This window comes from Taurulus bubalis (genome assembly GCF_910589615.1).
Source record: "Taurulus bubalis genome assembly, chromosome: 9".
NCBI classification, from domain to species: domain Eukaryota; kingdom Metazoa; phylum Chordata; class Actinopteri; order Perciformes; family Cottidae; genus Taurulus; species Taurulus bubalis.
The window spans coordinates 14,026,200-14,052,827 of NC_136597.1; the positions used below are offsets into that span (position 1 = coordinate 14,026,200).

At 39.3% G+C, this 26,628-nt stretch overlaps 1 protein-coding gene across 1 annotated transcript in view; it reads right to left on the reverse strand.

The window, feature by feature from the left end:
• Positions 1-6,622: 6,622 nt before the first annotated feature.
• Positions 6,623-26,628, reverse strand: part of LOC306741626 (voltage-dependent calcium channel subunit alpha-2/delta-1) — a gene marked incomplete at both ends in the record, with an annotated part of 61,774 nt that continues 41,768 nt past the window's right edge. Inside the window, 20 exons of the mRNA XM_079223939.1 lie at positions 6,623-6,733; positions 9,497-9,579; positions 10,297-10,409; positions 11,089-11,218; positions 14,972-15,027; positions 15,422-15,474; positions 15,784-15,936; positions 17,200-17,271; positions 17,502-17,540; positions 17,639-17,706; positions 17,806-17,895; positions 18,437-18,540; positions 19,160-19,222; positions 19,792-19,873; positions 20,972-21,063; positions 21,157-21,217; positions 23,921-23,997; positions 24,416-24,477; positions 24,755-24,826; positions 25,148-25,219. Of these exons, the coding sequence (XP_079080065.1) occupies positions 6,623-6,733; positions 9,497-9,579; positions 10,297-10,409; positions 11,089-11,218; positions 14,972-15,027; positions 15,422-15,474; positions 15,784-15,936; positions 17,200-17,271; positions 17,502-17,540; positions 17,639-17,706; positions 17,806-17,895; positions 18,437-18,540; positions 19,160-19,222; positions 19,792-19,873; positions 20,972-21,063; positions 21,157-21,217; positions 23,921-23,997; positions 24,416-24,477; positions 24,755-24,826; positions 25,148-25,219 (1,653 nt within the window). The remainder of the gene's footprint in view (positions 6,734-9,496; positions 9,580-10,296; positions 10,410-11,088; positions 11,219-14,971; positions 15,028-15,421; positions 15,475-15,783; positions 15,937-17,199; positions 17,272-17,501; positions 17,541-17,638; positions 17,707-17,805; positions 17,896-18,436; positions 18,541-19,159; positions 19,223-19,791; positions 19,874-20,971; positions 21,064-21,156; positions 21,218-23,920; positions 23,998-24,415; positions 24,478-24,754; positions 24,827-25,147; positions 25,220-26,628) is intronic.

Genomic DNA, 26,628 nt, shown 5'->3' on the forward strand with positions numbered 1-26,628 from the left:
ATACTCTATTGTGCTGGCTCTTTCACAGTATTTGTCAGTCACTCAAACGTGCACAACACTGAAACAAACTGGAAAATACACACGAATGGGTCATGTTTACATACACAAGCTATATTGTAAAGGAAGGACTATTTTGTGCTATTGTCTTGGTTTCAGATAAAAATGTTTATTTTAAAACCATCGTGCTGGATACCTTGTTTTTTTGTAGTACCGATGCTTTCCTGATTTCATTAAAGCTTGAAATTTGATCAGACTTGTACTCCATAAAAGCCAGTTTAATCACCGAAGGTGTTTAATACAGTAATGTGTTTAAACATTTCCCTTGCTCGCAAAGAGACTATCCAAAATCTGGAATTTGACTTAAGTGAAACACTTGAAAAATAAATTCCACGCATGTATGACTACAAAAGAATAACTACCGCAAGAGCACAAATTACAACCAACCACTGCCTGAAGGGGAGAGCAGATCTTAAAATAGTGACTAAACCTGTTTTTCCTCATTTCTTACACATCTGCTAACAGTCAGCTTGTCTTGTCTGCTGCTTACTGCTAATTTACCCCTGCATGACTCACGTAGAACTGAAGAGACACAGGGGAGCGAGGGTGGTCGGTAAAATTAAAGAACAGAGGAGGAAAAAAGCTGCTCCGGGGCAGCAGGTACATTTCATACAACATGTGTCTGTGTGTCAGACCTCATACGTGTGATTAACCTGTTGATGGCGAACATAGCGTTGGGCAAGCGGCACAGCGTGCAGCCTAGGTCTTCAGAGCCCACCTGAGTGAATCTCAAGACACACATGCAGGTAACTTGAAGCAGGAAAACACACAGACATGTTCTGTGGGGTCGTAAGGAGCCAGTACTCCACTCACTCGTAGTAGAAGCAAGCAAAGATGCCAGTGACACAACACTCAATGCGTCCACAACCACAACGAGATGACCTTTTTTACCTCTGCACTCTCTCTGTTGTTTGCTTTACAGATGATTGACAAGCTCATATTCTTTGAATAGGCCTCGCTGCGTCTGTAATAACGGCCTTTCAGCGCAACATTTGAGTGCAGGTTTTCAAAAGTCCTTTTGACTGGTAAATGCCTTACTCCAGAACACATTTATCTTTTGAGCCAGCAATTTAACTTGATGAATATTTGATGCGAAATATCTGGGACAAAATTGCAACATTCAATATCCCCAGAGGATGATTCTCAATAACTTCAGGGATCTTCCTTTTTCATACCATCATCATCAGGTCAAAGTTTAAAATGCTCATGTACTTTGGTTTATGACCAAATACCTGCAAAATACATTCCAATCAGCATATGTTGTGTTTAGTAGTTGACAAATGTTGGTGTCAGGTTTAATGATTATTTTGACTAGAATGTGGTGTAAACAATTGCTGCATGTGCGTCCTCGTGTGTGTGCACGATACAAACAAAACAGTGACTCAGTTGTAAGAACCGCACTCCATAGCACTGCTAGTGCTTACATATTCACAAAAAAAGCATGAAGAAAGAGACAAAATACCTGATCCCATAAAGAATGACATACTCTTTAACCTTGGTGAATGTGCGTGCCCCCCACAAATCTAACACCTCATGTTACCAGTTAATGTATGTTAGTCCCCACTCTAAACACAGAGAAAATCCACAAATCATCCCCAATCTGGGCTGGAATGGAATGTGTCCCGTTGAGACTGTTCACCTGGACAGAGTTTTCCAGTGTTACGCTTGCCAATCACACTGAGCACACACACTACGACGCACACACAACATGCTTACAACCTGAGCGAAGAGGAGAGAGAAAAACCAACAGACAAGTGTGTGGTCATTTTTATGGCCTTAGGAAAGCCTGTGGCATTTCCTGATAATCTATGCCAAGTGGGTGTATGGGGTTCTTTCCAAACCTCAGTTTGTCTAACACAAATCTTTCTCCCTTCCCCCATTTTGCCAATATATTTTAAGGTTTTTGTTGGCTTATGTTGTTGCCAGATTGAGTGGGGGATTGTAAGAATAGGTGCCAAACATTTTTACCATCACAGGAAAACATCTGAGGCCTATTTAGGATCCTTGATTGTGATTAAGAATTAATTTGCCGGGTTCTGTATTTTCCTTTTGCGACAAATAAAATACATTTAGAGTTTCATAATCGTTAGCAAAACTATAAAGATACTACTACACATACTGTTTGATACCAGTCGGGGTAGAAGAAGTGTGCTTCAGGAAAACACACAGTAGTCCGTCAGTCAGAAAGCAATCACTGACAATACTGGAAGCCTTCACTGCACAGTCAGGAAATGGTTTAGTTTTTTTTACTGGATGTACAGAACCTCCGTGACCCTGATGCCCTTGCCCTGCTGGGTTTTATGGTGATGGAAAACTGTGACCTCTATGTTGCTGCGTACAGGAAGTGCACACTTTTTCGGGGAAAAAATGGTGTCAATTAAAAATCTTACAGCTAAAGTAAACCACATTAAAGTTACCAGATTGAGGGAAGTGTGTTCTGAGTTGATTGCCCTCTGGGTGTCATGACCCAGAGGCTGCTGAGAGTGTTGGGGCTAAATATAAGACTAATGGTACAATCAAGCATTTACTAGGAAAACCCTACGCAAATGGATGTTAAATTACTGTCAAATGAACTTTAGAGGGGTTCACTAAAACTTGATGATCCTTGGAGATCCAGTCTAGGGTTATGTTGTTGATGCAGGATTAATCTCATGCGTCACTTCCTGCAATTAGTGGAACAAACTCAAAAAGACATTCTGACTTTTACGTATACAGTTCCTGCTTTGAAGGTTTGAGATTAGATGAAATGTACTATCTTGAGGAACCCAACTTTAATGGTGTTCTGCAGAAATATACTAGTTGGCCAGAAGTTAAATAGAAAAGCTGATTGGCAGAATATAACATCTAAACTGTGATTGAAATAGGGTACAGTATTTGATAATGAGGTTAAAACAAAAGAAAAAAATGCCCGTCACTCAAATTAACTCACTCTATTGTATGCATCATTGTTCTGTTTGATATCACAACAACACCAGAAGAACTGCATCCACATCTTAATTGTAAAGAACAACTCATAATTGAGTTTTACTATCACACAAGTTTGAAACAAATCCTTAATTTAAGAGTTATCTAAAACACTCCTTTGGATGCAAAAACCAGGGTGAACCTAAAATATCCATTGTAATCATCTTGTGCACATATTTCCTTTCTTGCAAGTATGGAAGGCCAAAGTTAAACAAGAAAATAACATGTTTAACAGACTGATAATGTCAAACTTCATTTTCTTTCCAAAGTTTGAAAACCACCTTAAAAATATGGACTTGTTTCGTGTTTGGATCGTGAATCCATCGTGTGATCCTGGCCTGCAAGCTTTATTGCATTTCATCCCCTCTTGCTCTCTTATCACGACTCCATTCACATTGGACTGTCAACCACCTAGCAAAGGAAAACAAGTTGAAGTTGTTGCATGTGCTGAATTGACTCAGTTAAGCCACTTTAGTTCCATGTGTCAGCAATGAAGTTGGTACGTTGTCACAATTAAAATGATTAATAGGCAGAACCACAAAAGTCAGACACAAGTTGTAGAAAAACATCCATTGATGCCTTTTCTTGCTTTTTCAGCTTTTGAAGATCTTGTCCCTGCTTTTCCTGCGTCTGTAACTTCTTAAGTCAGGCATGTTAAAGGGTACGACCTCGTCCCCCTTTTACAAGAGTATCCTGTTACAACCTCCCTTCTACATATCGCTATATAGCACACATACAAAGACCTCCCAGTCCGACACATCAACAAGAAAAACAAATGTCTTTTTTATTCTCCACCTAAAACCGTGGCTGTATTGATTCTTAGATTACCATCAGAAAAACACAAATACCATCAAGTAAAGCGCTACTAATGCACATCTGGCTTTCTGCTGCTGCTCAGGTGATGGCTAAACTGTCTGTGTCAATGTTGCCAGAGGCATCACCGAATTGGAAACACATACAGTGAAGCTCTTCATTTGGAGGGGGCTTCTGTTGTCCTTCTCAATCTGGTATTGGTGGGAAAGCACATGTGTGTGTTGGGAGCAGTTTGTATTTCAGTATTGAGGATGAAGAACTCAGCAAACATAAAATAAGTAGTTCATAGATAAAAAAAAAGAAAGAAAAAAAAGAGGAAATAGGAATTCTCCAGGATGGACATTTATACTGTACAATACTGTGTGTATGTACTATGCATTTAGGAACGTGGATTATCATTATATTAAAAGTCAAAAGCAGCTTTGTGGAAGATTGAACGTCGTTTATTTACATACCTGCATTGTAGTGATACACAGCTGGTTGAAAATCAACAGTTTCACATTAAAGGTAACTTAACTCCTGAAAAAAGTGTTTTTGCATTCAGTAATTGTTTTAACTTCTCAACTCCCTGCAGCAATGTAGAAGTGTGTTTGTTGGGCATAGTTACACGTGCAACAGAACACATCAAGCCACAAATCCTCACCATCAGTGATGCCATGTGTGGTCAGATGTAGAAGACTACACACTTTCAACCGGAGAGGGTAGTGGTGTTAAATAACCCTTTAATCCTAATTTCCCAAATGATCTTATATTATTAGTGAAGAAATAATTAAAATGGTCAAGGATGTGACAAAGTAACAATCACCAACATGTACTTCATACCCAAACACAGTGAAACTGATGTTTTAGCAGATGTCTATATCTCCAGGAAGTATGACATGTATGGTCTGGTCCATGGGGGAGCCAAATCAAGTGACCAGATGTGACAATAAAAATGAGCACCTCAGGTCAAAACAATACAACACTTTTATTGTGAATATATATTTGCACAATAATCAACACCATATTATAAACACTTTTTCTTTTCTTTCATTTTCTCTTTTATACAGTAAATAGTATTAGTGTACAAATTTATACAAAATGTATTCAGGCTAATCAAGTTTCACAAAAGAGTAAGTTGTGTGCAGTAATAAAGCACAATCAGATATCGGAGGTACACGCACATGCCTGCACATAGACACGGGACCCCCTGGTTAAAACACAAGTCAACACGCGACTTTGAAAGACAGGCATAACCTGAACACTCAACAAGGTCACCATGAAGGCGTGGTGGAGAGAACTCAACTTTGTTTAACTAGCTAAAAAAGGAAAACAAACACTAAAGTGTGACCTTTATGACTTAGGCATTGGAAAATTACCACTGGTAGTAGTGTATTCTCAAAGTTCTCTCCAACAGGCCCTGATGCTGATCATAGGCATAGACAGCGTTCAAACACAGAACAAGCTCATCCAATGACATTGCAGCATTAAGACACTGAGCCTTCAGCGTCTGCTTCACAGCACTTATAGAGCAAAACAAAGAGGAAACAAGCATACGGAGTACAGCAAGGAGAAGAAAACAATGAAACAGTCATTTTGATATGCTGATCTCATTCACAAGTCATCTTGGCTCCTGAGTCTGGTGATCCAGAAAGGGAACAGAAACAGGACTAATAAAGAGAGGTGATGAAAAACAAAGCTCAAGTCTGGTTTGGATTTGTTCTGACCGAGGAAGGAAATTATATTTTCCCAAAATCAAGTTGTTTCTACCGCTGCCTGAGCCACATGAATTAGAATAACTGCAGCAGATTTGGCCCACTTCACAACATATTACTGCAAGGGCTACCTTCTCTGCAAAGAAGCATACATGGTAAGAATACAACTCTGGTCCAACGTTTCTTTTAGATAACAGACTGTTTGAGCTACTATGTAGGCACTGGGAATCTGATGCATCAAATTGAAGACAACCAAAGCTGGTCAGATCAAGTACAAACATATTTGAAATTGTAATATGCTAACATTTAAATTCACATGATTGCACTTACTTTTCAGCAAGCTTTCAGCTATATCTATCTATTTAGCTAACATTGTAACTTAATGTTCTCCTCGTCTAAGGAATCTCTTAAAATAAACTAGCCTGAAGATTCTCTGTAGTAGGTCTGTGTGGAGCTTTGGTGTCAGAGTACTGGTGTTGTCTTTAGCTCTGTACTGAGCACATGCTGCTACAATACAACACCTAACTAGTCACAAAAATGCTAGTTGATTTTGAGTAAACAAAAAAATAAAATAAATAGGTACCATACATTGAAAAAACACTCAAACAAATGGGATATTTTTCCTCGTTGCACTGGTTGCCAAAATTAATAAATAATTGCAGCATTATGATTCATATGCAATTACAATAGGCAACAAACAATGTCGACAACTACACAAACGTTGAATGATATTTAGTTGGCATAGTGGGACTCTTCAACCTCTGCTAAATAAATCAGAGAAACAAATGAGGCAGAATTAAAGGGTTTGGTTAGCTCTTACTCTTGCACCATAGGAGGGTATGAAGGAGTATTTCATGGAAATGAGTGCAGCCGAGCACAGTAAACGTGTCTCTATTTTTGAAAATGACGAGGAAATGAATGCGCACCCTTTGGCATTGGACAATGGAAATGCTGATACTGTTGTCAGAAAATAAAATGTCTTTTTGCAAATATTCTGCATACATCCTGGATGGCAAAACTGAAGTGTCTTCTGGCCTCTTATGGGATGAGATGATCAGCATGTGAGTGTATAAGTGTGTGTGTCTGTGTAGGGGTCATGAGTTCTGTAAAGATGTGATGAGCCACAGCAGCAGTAGTTGGAGCCCAAGCATCGGCCAAAGACGCAGGCTTAGGCAGGTCCCTCCTCCACAGTCTGAATCATCTTCCTGTTGGACAAATCAATTGTCAATCAATTAGATATACCATCTTCTCCTGGTAGATCCACTAAAACTATCAACATCACTACGTTTGCTACTAACAATAATGAGAAGTTCATGATTGTACTCCATCTAATCCTATGGATCTCTATCATATTACAATCATACTGTGTTGCACTCTATCATATTCCCAAGTCTACCTGTCATATTAAAGGCACAGTTCAATATTTTGGGAGTCATGCTTATTCACTTGGATAATGGCGCGTTTGGACCTCATTCTGCTTTATGTGCATGTGTGTGTATGTGCATGCCCCTGCCTATGACAGCGTGTGGCATTTTTTTTATTCAATGCGAGTATTCAGGATATCCGCGCATGCCAAAGGCCTCGGAGAAAGAGGTGGGAGTCTTCTGTATTCAAAGGGCAGGAAAGCCACGTGGAGCTTCCTCTGTTTACTCCAGTGACGAAATGGACTGGCCTAGAAACAAACTGTCTTTTTATGAGGAGCTGAGCCAAAAGTAATGGGACAGATAGAAAAATGAAACGGGATGGGGCCTACTTTTACTCTGTTCATTGACTTCCTCAGCCATTCCGCCCCTTTCTTTTGCTTCCCATCACAGATTCTCCACAATACAAACACGAAGGAACATTCATTAATGGCCCATTACGCGTGTGATCTACGCCTTCAGAAGACAATGAAAGGCTCAGTTCACAAAGTAGCATTTGTTACTGTATCATGTTTGACTATTAAACCCTAAAATACTTCTTAGTTCAAGAGAAAATACATCAAAATGTGCTTACATAGTTGGTGGACAAATCATTTAGCAATGCTAAATAAAATGAATCGTGGTGGTACGATGCTATTATAACAAATTGATTCAACACTTTTTACTGCCAAGATTCAATCTGTTCTCCATCTGTTGGGGTGGGAAATGCCAAAGATGCCAAAGAAAGAGTTAGGGAGGTAGGCATGGAACTAAGAAATAAATACCATCTGTTTTTTTTTTTTTTTTACCACAGTGTGTTATTTACTTAATTATTGTGGGCCATTTCCTTCTCAAGCCAACCATTGTTGTACCTGATTTGTCTTTGCCCAGCACTTTGTGATGGCCCAGAAAAGTTCAAAGTCATGAGGGCTGTTTTAAACCCATACAAATGTTGGTCAACTGAAATCCTACCAACACTTCAACCAATCAAATTGTCGATGTGGGAAAACGCTGGCCGTTTCTCAATCAGCGTTCTTCTCTGTACTTGTGTTCTCGTGGACTCGTGAAACGTCATCAGTCGCGGCCCAAGTACTGTTCCAATTCAAAAGTCCGCTTCTCGCCAAGAACGGTGAAAATGCCCGGATGTGATTTGATCCGTGCATTTTACCGGGGATGCATTAGAGCAGACTTGAGCGTACTTGAGAGAGCCAATATCCCAGAATGCATTTCAGACCAGCAAACGGGGAACAATGACGGATGAGAAAACTCATAACTGAAAGTTGACATTCTCTGAATACTACCGTTGTTGAGTCACAAAATGTAATTCTAGGATGTATTCAGGCGAGAAGTTAGTTGTTTAAGCATCAAATCTGTGGTCGCTTTCTCAAGAATCGGCCTACTTAAAAAGATACGGCGACGAGTTGAGGTCCTGCAAGCAATCATTATTATTTATGCACAGTCACATTAAATCAGTTTGACTGAGGGAAAGGTTAAGGTTTATAACTTAAGATTTTAATTTAACTTTTACTTTGAACTACAGCGGTGTCTTATTACTTTTGACCGAATTGTTTGCAATTATATGTGTATATATAAGTATATATAATACATATTTATACACATATAATATATACAATTATATGTGTATCTATATAAGTATTTATATAAAATACATATTTATAAACACAATATATATACAATGAGATGTGTATCTGTGTGTGTGTGTATATATATATATATATATATATATATATATATATATATATATATATATATATATATATATATATATATATACACAATGGTATGTGTATGTCTGTGAAACCAGTACAAAAAAAGCAGGGTTGTCATATTTTGTTTGACTGTACAAATACTTTACAGTGAAGAATCAGAGTTACTCATGACAACAACAGCTGAGGTGGTGACGTCATCAAGTCAGCTGCTGTTCCAATTGCAGAAAGACCATCTTGCGTTCTCCTGTCTTTGGAAGTCTGGACTCCAAGTCCAAAATTAGCTACAGTAGACGATACACTCTGCCTTGTAGCCTGGCATAATTAACCCACAGCAATATGCAATATGAAAAGAGCATATCGACAAACCAATCAACCAACCATAGCCCTAAAACTCATAGTGGTTAATACGTCTGCATGAAGCTGTGTAAGGACACTGACCCTGAACTCAGCACCAGAAACAACAAGAGAGGTGTGGGGCTCAATGTAGAACCTCTGCTGATTGGGCACAAGGGCTCATCCTACCAGACAAGAGCAGCGGCCATTGGAATGCAGAATCACAAAAAAAAGAATGATTTATGATGACTGAAACGATCATAAAAAATATATGAAACAATTGAGTGGCAATTGCATACAAAATTCATGAAATACAAATTAAATAAATGTAAAAATTAATAAAAATTAACTGAATGAATAAATTAAGCATGGCTTAGAGTAAACAATTAAGCAGTGCTTTAAATCTCTGCAGAATGCTGATGAAAACCAACCAGAAGTGACATAGGCCAACTGTGAAGCCTCACTCATATAATTTTTTCCAGCAATATTTGTGGTTGGGTCTTACGTCTTCATTGTTGTCGAAACAAACGTCCGGCCCTTTGCGGTATCGAGGATTCTGAGCTAGCTCGCATGGATCTGGCCCTTCAGCTGAACAGACATTCAGGAAAATAACATTTACCATCAGCAGTGCACATTTAACAATTTAAAGAGCAACTGTGCTGACTCTCAATTTGCCTGCTGAAATGCCTAATGTTGTTCCTACTCTTCCATGAGAGATTCAAATAAAATAACTCTACATGATGAATTATACATGATACACTATGTGGTATATATATATATATATATAGAGAGAGAGATAGTGTACTATAGCAGCATGTGTGTTTCGTATGAGTGCCAGTGTTTGTATGTGTTGAGTGGCGTCCTTATTAGCAACTGGAGGCCCTTGTTGACCCCATGCTGGTGACCTCTGAAGATAACATCTGGAATGTTACATCAGTAGGAAGCTGCAGAATATATATATGTATATATATATATATATTATTGTATATATACACATACACACTCATATTGTACATACACACAAACACTCTTGATCCTAACCTTATTTTGTCATGATAGCAGCATGCAGTACAGATGAAAAAAAAAAAACTAAACTAAACTAAAATTCTGGGAGTAACATGAGACAGGCTTTCATATGCCATGCATCTGGTTTACTGTTCACCCGTGAACATTCAGGGGAGACCTACTGCAAACTCCTTAGGAGTGTGTCCTTGTATTGAGAGTTTAAAGCCCCTGCCTGTCATCAGGGGGATGGATGGAAAGTAAAAAGGATGTTCGATTTTTACGAGCTGAGTGAAAGGATACAGGGCTGTTCAGCCTGCCGTAGTGGCCTGGGGTCACATGATAAACATGTTGCCTTGGCATCGGTGATCAGGAACACTAGGTTGGTGTTCGGCAGTTTCTCTGCACGATACATCCTAGAAAGCACACATGGCAACACGTACATACTGGTAAACAGTGTAAACAGTATTCATACAAATATATTGAATTAACATATATAGTTTACAGTATTACATTGCATACACACAGGTATTTGTGCAGATGTGCGTCTTCTCTCCTCATGGGACATGCTTTTTATGGTAGTCCTGAAAGTTTCTGTGTCTACAGTCGTTAACATTGGGGGATAAAGCACCAGACACGTGGGACTTATAACATCCAGTAATTACAGCCATATTTAACCCCCTCCGACAGCTCATACTGACACAAAAGGAGGTTAGAGCAAAGTGGATGTGCAGTGGTCCGTGAATGTGTGTATTAGTGAGTTTGAAGTATAGCCAGAGAGTGAAGGAAGAAAAACAGATAAAAGAGCTTTTGTGCTTCCCTCTACAATTCCGGTCACTGACAGATCAAGGTAATGTACCGAACTCATCCGAAAACAGCTGCCTGAAATCAGGCTGGAAAACAGAAAGAGGCCAGGAAACTAACACTATTCTGGACCCATCCCTGCAGACCAATAAACAGAAGGATGTCCAGGAAGAAGATAGAGTTAGAGGTGGAAAATCTGAAATGACGCAACCCATTTACAGTAGAAGGGAGAGAGTCACTGAAAAGGGAGCTCATGCAGATTTGTACACATATGACAAAATCCCCACATACCTGGAACAGTTTCCACAGTCCAGGACACCTGAGTAGGAACTTCCATTATTGTCAAAGAAGTACTGAGTCTGCTCTGTGATGCAGCTTTCCTTAAACATGGCATCTGGTATTTCGTCATCTGCTGACTCCACTGGAAATAAGAGACAGGTGTAATAAAGAATAACCAGTAGGAGCAAGCTCAAATCGTGGCACCGGCACCTCGTATAGGCACTTCCTGTGGCACCTCTAGTTGCCACTAGTTTTTGTGGCAAGCTGCCACGTTTTTGTGGCAGCTGCCACAACAATTAGTGGCAACTAGAGGTGCCACTAGATTTTGTGGCAGCTTGCCACAACCATGTACAATATTTTTACACTTGAATAAACAATAATCAAATACAAAGAAAAACAACTATTTGTGGCATCTAGTGAGATGCCCAGATGCATAGTTTAAGGATATTTGTAGTCAATCGTGTACTCCCTGGAAGTAGCATTTCCATCAAGTGGTTTTTGCATTCATTTGTAAGGTTTCCTTCTGAACCCAGTATTTCTGCACATATTGAAGATGAGTGTTATTGACCCATTTGGCCACAAGAGGGAGTTTACCTTTGTGTGTTTTTTTTTCTTTTTAAATCCACTTTGCAATGTAATTCGTTAGCATAGCGTTCATATAGAAGATAAGACAACTCACAAATTATGCCTATGGAGTGATATTAAACCAATAATACATTCAACTGGATTATAAAACAAAGTAATTCTTCATCGTTGAATGAATGCTGCTAAATCTTCAAATACTTTGTTGTCAATGTACTTGAAAAAGTACTGAATTGGACTTCAGTCTGCACGGGTTGTAGAGTCATCTTGACAGTATGGAAGCCCAGGTAGAACAGTTGTGAATCTATTATGATGGGAAATAACACCATTAAATGAAAGCTAATAACATGAATAATATTTAAGCCTCACACAAATCTATTTAGATTAAATGCAGTCAGGTCGTAGTGCATCATTGGGATAAAACATCAGCCTTCGTGCTACTTCTGGCCCACAAAGGACTACGTCGTAGCTGCTCATCCTTGTCTGTCTCTGAGTCTGTCTGCTCATCTGAGCCTCCTGTATTTTCTTCCTCTTCTTCCTCACCAGACTCAAACTCATCCTCAGCTCTCTCATCATCTGAAAGCTCCAAATCTGATTCTCCCTCAACTATCTGCTACAGCATCCTTTATGCTTGAGTTCTGTTTCCGACAACAATGTTGAGTCATTAAATAAAGGACTATTATTTAAATAAACAAATAACAGAAATGCTTCAGAACTAAATATATCATTCCTGACATGTTAATAAACAAGAAAATATATGAATATTATAGTAAAAAAGACAATAAGTCAACAATATTTGACTTACCCTTTGACTTTCCATAAAATGTGCTGGCTGATCTTGTGTCGAAAGAAAGATGAAGTTCTCATCATCCCACCCCTACCCATGTGGTATCAATGGAAAGCCCAGGATGTGCTCTTTGGAGTACAGCAGAGTTGATAGGGTAACTCAAATGAGTAAAAGGAGAGATGCAAAACCCTTCTAATTGCTTATAAACCAAATTCTTCCTATCATAAAGTAGACTTGGATCAATATAAAAATGAGTTATTGTTGCGTCGCAACAATATGTGTGACATGTAGGGTACAAATGACTTACTCTTTCCAATGTCCAATTTTAATCAAGCCATTCATTTTTTTTAACTCCTTACTAAATCAGACCAACACAACTAATTGACTGTGCTGTAATTGAGAAATAAGACTGGTATACATTTACAAGTTATGTACAAAGTCTTTATCTGTCTTTAAATAATGCATTTATTAATTTAATCTATCTTTTTAATTTAATCTCTCTGGATCAGAAGAAATACACATTTTAGGTAGGTTTTTATTCATTGGTTTAAACTCAACAGACAGACTTTCAAGCTTGTTTTTATTATTATTATTAATACAATCCATAATATCCTACTGTAACAGAACTAATAATAATTAGTAGTAGTAATATTAACGATATGTGCACTGCCACCCTGTAAATTATATGAAATCAAACATTATTAGTTCATGTTCCACATTTGAATATGCTTATTTGTCATCGTCTTTTATGACTGTATGTACTGATAATGACATTTGTTTACAACAACATTTTTTTTTAAATATTTACTGTAACAACAGTACATATTTACTTTTATTTATTATATTTCTATAAGTTATTTTTTTAATTGGTCTTTCTTTTTAATCTTCTTAAGCATTACTACCAATTGGCTTCTAATGGGGCTCAGTGTCTCCCTCCAACACTCTCAACAGTACAGCGGACAGTAGGTGTGGATGGAATCACAACCTTGAGTTGCCCTGGTGAAAGAAATTGCCCGTACATAATATAACATCGCCTTGTTATGAATCATCTGATACAGTCTATGAAAGTGTATAGAGAGCTTGAATTATATGATATGTCCATGAGCTACGTTTTATGACAAACACTATTTACATAATCAATATTTAAATTACCAGATTTGTCGTTGAATATTGATGTGTATATCTTCTGTAGTGTAGGCTTCCCTTCAAACCGGTAAAGGTAGGCGTTGGACGACCAGTCTCCAATATAAATGGTCAAATTATATTTGACCATTCCTACATTGCCTCTTTGGCACCACCCTCTTTTCTCTGTCAGGGAGGGAAAGGGCTGTTCTGTGCTCTTAATTTTCCCTTTGTTACAAACTGTATTTATTTTCTTTTTATTTGTTCAAGAGGGACAATGTACAATGTACGTGTATTGGATGCCTTGTTAAAAATAATGATAAAGAACCTTGCAAATGAATGCAAAACGACTGACATCCTTAAACTGTGCATCTGTGCATCTCACCAGAAGCCACAAATAGTGGCAGGCAGTTGCCAAAACATCTTCTGAATCTATTCTGCAGCGATGACAGCTGTGGCCACAAATACCTGCCACAGCGGCCTTCTAGACTTGAGCTAAACATTCAACCAGAAAACTATTGTTGTGCCTCAATGACTGTCTATGTACCACAATATAGCCTAATTAATAGACCTGTGTTTAAGATTTGACCAAGGTAGGTTGATTGACATTTTGATTACAATGGGAAAAATATTTTTCATTATCAAACAAAAAAAGTGCAACAAATAAAGTGCTTAAACAGTAGCCTTTTAAAGCAAAACAATAGATCAACACATAAATAAAATAACAAAAAATTAGGTATTAGAAGGAGATCAAAAGCTGGGTAGAACGCACGCCTGGAACGCGCGTCTGGAACGAGCTCGTGCTGGAAGGAACGCGCGCTGGAAGGAACGCGCCTCGGTCCAAAATCAGAATTTTTTTTTGCCGTGAGAAATTGGTTGTGAGTGCAACTCCTGCTGAGTGCGTGTGAAAACATGCAAAAGCATGTGTCACACGGCGAAACCGTGAGAGTTGGTAGCTCTGATAATATATACCTTCCAGGACCTTAAGCAAGTTGCGGCACCGCTCTCTCTAACACAGGCAGATGCCTCAAAAACTAGTGGCAACTCGTAAGTGCCCCGCCACCTGAGACGTGCCATCGGAAATGCTGCCTCTAAAGTAGTGGCAGCTCGCAGCGCATGAGACGTGCCACCGGAAAAGCTGCCTCTAAAGTAGTGGCAGCTTCCGGAACAGTGGCATCTGCCTCCGGCACCGCGGCACCTCCCTCCAGCACCGCGGCAGGTGCCTCCAGCACTGTGGCAACTGAGCGGTGCCACAGGAAGTGCCTGTACAAGATGCCGGTGCCGCAATTTGAGCTTGCCCTCTCTCAGAATAACGCTGGAAAAGATTATTGTGAGGCAGTGAGATTGAAATATATCAAACACTGGAGGTTACATTTTACAGAATCACAACTTTTTGCTGCTCACCTGCTTCTAGAAGGTTGGGGAACATGAGAGCAAAGAAGAGCTGCTGGAGTATCGACCTAGACACAGAGAAAGAAGAAGAAAAAAGTCACATGGATTTGTCTATGTTCCATCTTATATATATTGAACAACAAAACACTTTTAATAACAGGCACACATCTGTTTAAGGCTAGAGCCACTAGTGATGTAAATGTCAAGAGAAGTATCAGTCAATTGTTTTTATAAAAGCTGTTTGTATTGCAGTTGGACAGTCATACAGATAGCGATGCAGTATAATGTTGTGTAACTTGTCCTACACTCATCCAGCCAGCTGCATCCCTCAAAAACATACAAGCCAACTCCCGTACAACTCCTACCCTAAAGTACAAATCAACTCCCACTTTCAAGCAAACAAACACAAACATTGGAGGGAAACAAAACAAAGAAACCCAGACACACAACCTGTACACTCACCAGGCAGCACTGGAGGCCCACCAGCCAATACTGAGCATGTCTGCAATGGTAGGCTGGAAAGAGAATGGGAAATAAAGTCATGGATAATAAATTCCAAAATAAATTGGAGAGGCATGAGAAAGACAAAAAAAAAGAAAGTCAATCGAGAATGATGATTTCTTTCAATTGCACGTTATTACATTACTATTGCGAACCTAGAAATAAAAAAAGAAAACAAATGTAATATACAATCAATATTTCAAACTACGGGAATATTATAAATAATGTAGGTTTTCCGTTACCAGCCTGTAGAACAAACACTTATTGCAAATGCATAAATGTGTAAATTATAATTAAATGAGTCAGCCAAGTGAGTTTCTAACCACATAGACGGAGCGGGGTCCTGCTGCAGCCTTGCTGTCTTTCTCTGGGTCACAGACAGATTGGTAGTCATACGTCTTATTGAAGGAGTACAGGGAGGTGTTGACAAGGTTGATCATCAGCACAGGATCCACTTCGCCAAAGAACTGACCTATCTAGACGCGTTCACATGAGTACACACAACACAATAAACAAAACAAACAGCAGTCAATAAAAAGTGTGTAAGACTATGCTTGTCCAAACAAAACAGACAGCTGTGTACCATCCCCTCTGACCGGGCGTTATAGTCGGTGCACTGAACATTTGCATTTACTTGCTTAGCCACTCACGATGAGCACATTCAACTGTTCTGTGGCAGCTGTCAACCGTTCACTTTTCCCTTTTGCTGCTACTGACATGCTCTTTCATCCTATACTATAAGTAGTCTGGATAGGTGGAGAGTGGATGTGTCCTCCAGTGTCTCCTGTTTTAATGTTATGTTGCTGTCGGTGTCACAGCAGGTTTTGTGACGAGACTTTGATCGCTAAACCAAGAGGCCAGTTAAAAGGTGAGGTCTGTGTAACATTGAATAAAAGTTGCACATTTATACTCTTATGATTACAGTGAGAACAGGCCACTGGTCCACCTGGTGGATGATGGTTGTGTTCATATATTTCTGATAAAAGGACTCTGGCCATAACTGAGCATAGAACTATAGTCACAATGTATAACTGTTGTTTGACAACGGCTAACCAAAAACTTCTGCATGTTCCCAACGGACACCAAATGTATCACAAGATGTACAAAAAGAGACAGGAGGGTGCTTATTTGAATGCTCGATGGCCATAAACTGTATGCCAGACATTCAGATTGTAAAAAGGATCAAAGACAGCAGATGTCCTGTCTTGACTGACGTGTAAAGTTTCCAGACCGACTGTATGTCCTACCACTGACACAGGGGCACAGCAGCCTGAAAGAGTGGAGTTAACACAGCAGAGCTGACGTCTTGCATACACAGGGGACACACTTCACTACAGCTTCCATGCCTGACAAAAATCCATCAGAACCTTCCCTTTGATCCTCCTCCAGTGGAAGGTGCTTTACTTTACTGGAGACATGGATGTACTGCTGTCCTACAGGAACATTCAAACAGCTCACAGATAACAGACCATTCTCATTACTTAGATGAGTCATGGGCCCTTTATTTGACCTCGATATGAGATTGATGGATCCCTGACAAAGGGGAGCTAGGTATGAAGAAAGGTAGAGAAAAGTAAGAAATATGAATGCTGGCAAAGCCTTTGAATTAAACCTATCTGACTATGTCACAACATATGTTTTATTGCTGATGATTTATTAATTACTTTTGAGAAAGCAGATAAGTAAAGCATACATGATAGGGTTGTGATGAGGTGAACAAAATGGTTGCCGTAACTCACCAGTGTGATATACTCATCATGGTTGGACATGAGAAGAAATCCTCCATCATCTAGGATGACACAGTCTACATGCTGTAGTGTAAAAAGAAAAACTGTTTAAAAATGCAATAGAAAAAATGTGGAAATTGAAAATCTTCTTACAGTATTTTAAAAAGAAATACTTATATTGCATGCAATTTCTAATCATAATAATTTTTTCTCCTGTAAGGTAACATCATATTTCGAATCAAGACCGTCTGCTCAGCATTGGTAATGGAGAAACATCTCAGACAATAAACAAAACATTCTCAGATTCGCTGTACCTTGTCATTCTTCAGACAGCCACAAATCTCATCCTTGCACTAAAAAGATAAAATTGTGAGTCAGACAACACAATTACGTTTGTACACCAATATAAAACTGTGTCAAAGACAGTGTAAAAAATAGAAATACAACTTACGTTCAGCTTCAGTGTAGCATTCATGAAAATGCTCATCCAGAAGGAGACATTTAGTTTCACTCCCACCACTACGAAGCAAACCACAACACATGCAGATGTACAGCTATTACATCTTTAATTTATGTTGCTTCACAAGAAACAATCTATCTGGGATTAGCAAGACTGACCAGCTGGTTTGAGTGTGACTTCAGCAATCGTGAGTTCCACTGCTTTGCTCACTATAATACTTGACTCAGTAACAGGCTCCCTGTCCTCTGCTGCAATTGAGAAGGGATATACACAAGAGACAATCAACAATAATCATAGCAATTTTACCTAAATCATGTTTAAAATGATGTTGGCGGAGAACATTTAAGAATGAGAATCACAGTAAAATGGAATAATCGCAATCCATTTTGGGAAATTCCATACATTTTTAGCTGCTAGTAAATTATGTGAGTGGAGTGGAGTCTGTGAGGCCAGTACATGTGTTAATCCAGTCAAGTGTAGCGGAAAGCGCGGCTACATTACACTAATGTTTGCCTGTCCTGATGTCTGTTAGAGACATCAGTGGAGATAACAGGAAGTATACAGGGCGGGAGGGAGGGAGGAAGGGGATGAGCGCTGAAAGACGCTGCGGGAAAAGGAGAAGGATAAAGACAGTGGTGTCAGCGGCCTCAGAGTGTGATCTTTTCCTGTAGGATTGGGACGACGTCCAAAGGCAGAGAGCAGGATAGGCTCAGTGCCAAACCACATTTAAGATCCTTATACATACGAGTGCACACACATTCACGTATTCAAACCTTTAGGACAACTTACGGTTGAAAGATGGAGCTGTAAAAATATATATTTCATTGTCCAGGGTCCTTTTGTAGAAGCTGGACTCATATGTCTCTGGATTCTCTGTCCACTCTTCCCCAGCACTAAAAACATTAATATAGTCACATAATGATATATGGAACATTATATCCATAAAACACCAAAGCAAATGTGTTTGATCTATCTGAACAATTTGTATTTTAATCTATAGCCAAATGTTAGTCATCGGAATACAAGGCACACCCAACTTCAAGTTGATATACAGTATGTCAAGGGCATGATCCAGTAAAAACAATTACTGATAATGTTTTATATGTTTCATGTTTTATAGGCTAGAGGAATATGCATTTATCTGCAGCTGGAATATCATATTCTGATCAAATGGAGCCCCGGAATTTAGTTCAGACCAAAGTAGCAGCAAGGAAATTGAGGAAAATGAGCTATGCTTGGCTGCTGGATGTGTGGATTTGACCCATGTCCTGTACTGGCTTGGCAAGCTCTGGGAGTTCAGCTTAAAGTGTCTAATCCTCCATGTTCTGGAAACCCAGTGGAGCAGGTGAGTAAAGCAGCCAAAAGCCCTGAACCTAAGCGCAGTACAGTCTGTATCCATTTTCATCTCACACATTTACACCACCAGATATTTGGGCAAAGCATGCTGTGCTGTTTCACGACGCCAGCATGAACGCTATATACATGAAACTGAGTAGAAAGAGGGGAGAGTACCTTCTTGGATAGACTCTTGTGATTCCTCCATCTGTGGCTACAAATCTGGCCACTATTCCGTCCCTAAGAACATGGAAAACAACAGGCAATCAAACATCAAAGCCAATCACACTGACAAATATTAGAAAAGTGTTTGCGAACTGTGAGACGGAGCTGCAGGCTTGACACAAATCGTTTTACGACCACAGTCACTTGTTTCTATTTGTCCTAATGTTAAACAGACACCCTGCAGTATGTGCAAGTGTGTGTTCAGATTAGTTCAGACAAGTGGGCATACCATGAAAGGGAACACACTGATGTAATTATTTTATTTTGTTCAGAAAACAGCGTGTCTTGGCAGAGCTTAGCATGGTTGGGTGCGATATGCATTTTGTGCTTCGCTTTCATCATGTTTCACTCGTTGGACGTGATCAAATCACCCGAAATAGAGACAAAAGAAATAAAGCTGTGGCTCAGTCAGTAGGTTGTGCATGACAATAAGCATCATCCACTATGAGAGGGTGGAGCTATAGAGTTCACATGCAAGACAGATTTTCATATAAAAGGAAAAACGTTTTTTTTTAATATATTTTGTGTATGTTAAGTACAGATAAATAGTGCAAGGTAAAACAGCAGAAATGTTTGGCACTCACACTGGCTGCTCGTTCCAAAGTTTAACCAGTTCAGCTGTCAGACCTGCATCCAGGATTAGTCGATTCACCAGGGACACATTACCTGTGGATTAAAGACGAGATATATTGTACCTATTGCGAACAGTAATAACAGTGATTAGTAGGAAAATATGGCAATGCCAGCCTATTATTTACGAATCTTTGCAGGGGAGATTAATATGTTATGCTTTTGGCTTCCACAATTGCCCAGTATTTTTTTCTCCCAGCAGATATGTTCACTTGTTAACAGAAAGAATGTTGAAGAGACAAGTGATTAAGTGTCTGACAGTGAAAGTCAGGCTGAAAAAGCAGGTGTGTTTTGCCAACGTTCTCCCTGGATAAACGAGGGATAACAATTAGATCTCTTGGTACTTGTTAGGAAATTATCCAGCAGGGATACATGTTCTTGTAGGTCTTCTCTGAGTGATTATTAGACAGTTAGACAGAAGGAAGTACTTTGTGAAGGAGTGGCTGTTGCAGCTTTAGGAGAGAGACGATGCCAAGGTATTGAACCCCGATGTCAAGAAAAGTACTTGAAAGCGCTGTCAAAAACCTCAGCACACGGTTTCAACACAGTATCCCCTGAGTGTGGTTTTAAATCATCTCCATACCTTTTCATGCAGACTTAAGACTCAGGAATAAATTGTGAGACCATAATGCACAACAGCAACAAGAAAGGCATTAATGCATATTTATATGGCTTGACCTTGGGTTAAAATGGATCAAGGATACCTAGATCCATTAGCTGGATGATGGTGGTAAGCCATATGAGACAGACCCATTAGATGATGACAAATCCAACACCATGAGTCATTGTGTAGCATGACAACATCAAGCTTCTAGGAAACTCAGTCGATCGGGCTGATGTCACTCTGCTTATACCACAGTAATCGAATGACTAAAGAAATGCTCTGACCTTCAGATGCTGACCATCGTGATATCACACGTGGGAAATTCTGAGTAACAGTAAAACATACCATATATGCACACACACACACACACACACACACACACACACACACACACACACACACACACACACACACACACACACACACACACACACACACGCAGACTCCACTCTCATCAAACAGTGCCGCAAACTAACATCACAAGCTGTGCAAATGTGTAGAGTGAAATAACAGTGAAAAAGATGACTCACATGCATCTGGAGTGTTGCTATCAATGTACTGGCTGAAGTCGAGGAGAAACTGGGTGTTGTTGAGTGACAACTTCAGCTCTTTGCAGTAGTCCCTAAAGGAACAGCATTGATCAATTTCAATCTCAGCCCCTTATTTGTTCCTGCCGAGTGAGAGTGGGTTTGACAATAGTGTCGGTATCACTTACCTTGGAGCAATGTAGGTGTAACCAAACTCATCAAACCTCTCCTGCTGTATGGTTTCCATGGCTTTTGAAAACACAAAAACAATTGGTTTAGGACGATAAGATTGTGACTATTCCACACAGCAGTTTAGGAGCTTAAAAGTGTGTTCCCTATTTATCAAATGATGCACTGCTACTTGTGCTGTGAGATGACTACATGCATTCAGACATATCCATGTGGATGATCATATGAAATAAGAAAAATGGACCCAGTAGTGAACATATTGTATCTCCCCCTCCCCCCTCCCACACACACACACACACACACACACACACACACACACACACACACACACACACACACACACACACACAACATTTTGGACAGCTATGAGGTGATGGATCAAGGGGGAGTATGTGGATGGAGGTGCAGTGAGCCATGAGAGAATGACTGAGTGAGAAGTACTTGCCTTCTTGCCCTGTTGTGACCCAAGAGACAGAGATGAGGAGAAGAGAAAGTAGGAAAGACAAGGGTTGGTAAAAAATACATTCATCATCTGACAAATAAGTTCAGTCCTTGAAAAACAAGCTGAAAATGTAAACTATTTCCCATGGTAGATAATTAAACAATATGCTGCAGTGAAATAATATTAGATCTAATAAACAAACTTAAAAAACATTGAGTGCAGATATTTAAATGCAGAATAGAAAATTATCAGCTGGGGACTGCAAAGAAACCCAGCATGTTAACAAATATTGTAATGAAGAAAATTCCTTCCACTTAATGCTTTGTCTGCCTTGGCTCTGGATTTCCTTTCCAATAGTGTCTGGTAATTCTTTTCTCATATAAATGACATGACAGGCATGGATAGCCATCATTCAAAGGTCTCTTAAAATAAAGACTATTTGGATATTGCCGTTAAAATATATTGAGTCGTGTGGTGCAGTCTGCGGAAAAAATTACTGAGCACTGAGTTTCCTCGGGGCCATGGAAATCTGGTGCAGGATGAAACAATGTCCTTCACATAAAACATAACGGGCAGATTCATTGTCCCTCTGTCTCTTTAGACCGGGCAGGGTCTCTATATGTCCAAATGCTTTCCACACCATACATTTGATCCTTTCTCTTCTTTCTTGCTCTTTACTTTTCTGTCACCGTCTCTTTAATCCCAGTATTAGGTCATTTATTCAATGTGTGCAGCATTTCTGCTTTATGGATGGAACAATGTTCATCCATCACACACTTGACTAAGGGATTCACCATAATGTATTAGGAGCACAAGTGGCTGCAAAAAAACCCTATTGCAGGGAAGGTAAGATGGATCGAGGTATTGGTGGTCATGCTCAAGTGTGAAACTCAATATGGCTGTACAGAGAACTTTAGAGTGCCAAACTCCATATCGGAGTCGTCTGTGGCAGTAAGGCATGGCGTGTTACTTTCTTTAACAGGCCTGTAAACGTTCCGACAGTCTTTATGGCACGGTGACAGACTTGTTATGGCAGAGAGGGAGTGATACCGAGGTCAAAACAGTCAGTCAAAATCTCATCTGTTGGAACAACTGAGCCATTAGCCGTTTATGCTTTGTGGTGTCACATCAAAGTTATAAAAATACACTAAAGCCAGATGGTTATGTGCTGATTCTGGTGTTTTTTTTCTTCTTCTAATTATATCCCTTGATCAAAGCCCACACCCATTCATCTATAAAGTCATGATTAATCATTCATATTCCAGAGTCCGTCCATCCATCCATCCCTCCATCTGTAATCATGCAACTATATAGAAGACAAACATGGAAGATGCTTATGGAAGAGCATTACATGGCAAGATGAAGACAGAAGATATAGAATAGTGAGTACTTGCCCCAAGAAGAAGCTGTAAGATTCCAGTTTGAAAGCAGGACAAGAGAGGATAACTTACATCAGAATAAAAATGTGAAGAATTGTACAAAGAGTGAAAGTTGCACATACTGTATGTGTGTATTTGAAAGAGTGTTATCCTTGTGATATTAGTTAAATTCTGAGCTGTTAGAAGAAGCCAGTGTGGATCATACAGCGAAACAGCCTTGAGAGCACAAACAGAGCAAAAAGTAAATAAATGAGCTGAAGAAAAAGAAAAAGGGGGAGAGGAGAGGGATAATAGGAGGAATAAAGAGAATGAGGTGAGGACAGGTTTACAGATTAGATAGAGTGACACAGACAGAGAAAACAATCCAGATTAAAGTATGTCTGCTTCAAGTAGCCTGTTACCCCTTGAAACATTTAGGAAAGGAAAGATAGGCTTAAGCAGAGGGAGGTAAATAGATGGACTTGGCAACAGAAACATAGCAAAAAGTGCAGAAGAGGTAAAAGAAAATGTTTGGTAGGAGAGGTGATAATGAGCATGGAGAGGAGTGAGGATTCGTCTTCTCCTCAGCCAGAAGGAGGGCCAGAAGAGGGGAGCTAAGAAGGAGAGAAGCGCAAAATGTAGACAAGATCAAAAGAGCCCGTGCTTAGGCTGGGTGTGGGAGAAGGAAAGCATGTGGATGAGTGTGTGTGGGAGTGCGGGACAACTGACCAGTGGGTTACACTACAAAAGAAAAGCACCATGGGGATCCGCTGATCTGAGCAGCAAATACAAAGGAGTGGTTGTGGTTCCAGCTAGGAGCGAGTAATACAAAGCAAGAGGAGATACTCAAGAGTACGACCCACAGAAAGTATGCATGGGAGTTTGTTTTTGAGGCACCACCTAAAAGAAATCTGATTGACTTGCTTGCACACATTTCATCATGAGGAAGTATGTTATACTTACACATAGCTATTTTCATGGCATCTCCCAGTTTGGCTTGAATGAAGTGTTCACTGTATCTAGGCAGAGCAAGAGCCAGGCTGCAGAAAAGACAATTACAGTGACACTTAGACTTTTGTGGTTGGAGGTCTGAGGTCAAGGTTTTGTCTGGTCAAACTAAAATAGGTAATTTAATGCCTGTAACATGTAGCCTTTTAAATACTTTAGTTATATGTGATTATAAGCTGTTTATATCAATCAAGATAAACAATACACAACTAATCAAGCTTCCATGTGTTTCTGCTTTCCTGTATGTTCAGTGAAAAGCAAAAACAATCTAACAAATGTATTTCCCAATAAACAAGCAGAGCCTGCTGTTAGAAACAAGAGAGTGACCCCTGTTGGCAGTGTCCTCCATCAGCTGGCGTCCTCTCTGTTGTTAGTGGCTATGCATTGTCTAAAGTGAAGACAGATTAATGAACCATAAATAAATATTAGAAAATTGCTGACATTGCTCACCTGTAATCTGTTCCATTGACCGGTGCAAACGTGTAGGTCCTGATTCCTCTATCTATGTACCTCTGCCAAAGAAGACACAGGAACTGGCATTCAGAACTGCTATGTAAGTAGTGCTCATGTTTGTGTTGTTTATTGTTCAAAAAACATTCCAAGACATAATCTGTATTTATTGTAAATAATACAATATGTGAAATTTGTACAAAATCAAGGTGAAAATTAGACAATATAAAAAGTGAAAAACGTTTTATGGCAGGAAACATAGCAACTTTGACTATAGCGACATACAATGCAACTTACTCCAGTGTAGCATGTTAAGCCCCTTCCAGTATTTCGTCTTACCTCATCCTGCGTTTTCACCAGTGTGTCAATGGTACGTTCGCCTGTATCACCATCAATCATCATTTTTCTGATCTATAGGGAGAGATGTAGAAGCAGACAGTATGCATGTAATTCAAGTATCATTGAATCTGATTTACAGAGTATCAGCTGATTTGAAAACATTTTGTCTTATAACCTCATGGTATTGACCCTGAGTAAATCACTTGCAGTGAATGGTCATATAGCAATATGTGAATCCACCTTTGTTCCTTTGCTTGAGTTGTGTGTGTGTGTGTGTGTGTGTGTGTGTGTGTGTGTGTGTGTGTGTGTGTGTGTGTGTGTGTGTGTGTGTGTGTGTGTGTGTGTGTTTGGGTGTGAATAGCAAGGGGATTTGCATGCATCTGCACACTCTACCTCTACTTTGATGTCATTCTCCAGCTCAGCATCTAGGAAGTCTAGGGTAACAGGTTCCTGGAATTTAGGATTCTGTGGAAATGATGATATTGCAGACAAAACTTAGGACAATTAGAAAAAGAAAAACTTATGAACAGAAAAACAGGATTTATGCAAACACAAACAAGAGGAACCCTGCTTATCCTATTTTGGGTGGAAACAATGTTGTAATAACCCACTTTTATATCCCTATATAACAGCTGAGTTGATGAGGGTATTATGTTATAACATCCAGTGGACCACTTACAATTATTATTCAGAGATTTGTTCTTCTTACTATGGCAATCAGCCATATATACGGATATCTTTGCATCTTCGTATTGACATTGCATTGAATAAACATATAGTTGACTTTAATATTTTGTTTTTATTCAATTCAGGAGCAATGCCAATCATTTCCCTCAACACATGAATCCAATCAAATCCATGGTATAAAAAATAGAGGGTACCATATGGCAGCGTTTTGACAACATATGTGTGACACCAGACGCAGCTGAATCAGATTTGATACACAGTGACACTGGACTCTATTAATGTCCTCTCTTAAAAACCCTATACGTCTGAGTGGCTTTATGGTGGTATAAAATAGTAGCAGTAATCTAGTGCTTCTCCATAAAACAGCAGTACATGGAATCTGATACCAGGCTGTCCTCCACAGCGATTGTTCACTCTGTGACTCAAAAAGTGGGGTAATGCGGTAAAAGCATACTAATGTTTTCTGCATAGTTTCTTATTTTTATGTTAACATATGCTCATTTAACAGTGAGTCAATAGATTAATACAAATGCATTCTAACTTTAACGAAAGAAAGGGAATGAGGATTGATATTGAATGTAAAAATGAGATAATAGTGTGAATCAGTTACCGGACAAGAGAAGCAATAAACAAAATACTAAATTCATCAAAAAGCATGAGTTGAGTTCCTTACATTTGATGATAAGTTACATGAAATGAAGCAGCAAAGGAAGATGATGAAGATGAAGCATCTCAACATGAAAATGAGAAAAGAAAGAATAAAAGATCAAGAGGTACAACACTGAATGAAACATCAAACACACATAAGAAAAACCGGAGAGGATATAAAAAAAGAGAAAAAAAATGGTATAAAAAAAAAGAAGCTACTGTGACTAGGGAGAGACATGTAATGCACATGCAATATGTACACACATAATCAAATATAAAAATTGTCACTCCAGAGACAGAGGCGGTCAAGGGATATGTTCAAAGTTTCAAAGGTGACAATCGCTATTCACTGTATCTCCCATTTGGCTGAGTCAATGAAACAATGAGTGATTTACAGGCTCTAGACCTCACACACGGACACAGACACATGAAAACATGGTCCATCAAGAAAAGCCTTCGGTGCCGTTATTTGCTCTTCTTTAAATAAAGAAGTATCCTCCAGCTCTGGTATAACTGATGCTATTGCAGCATCTACACTA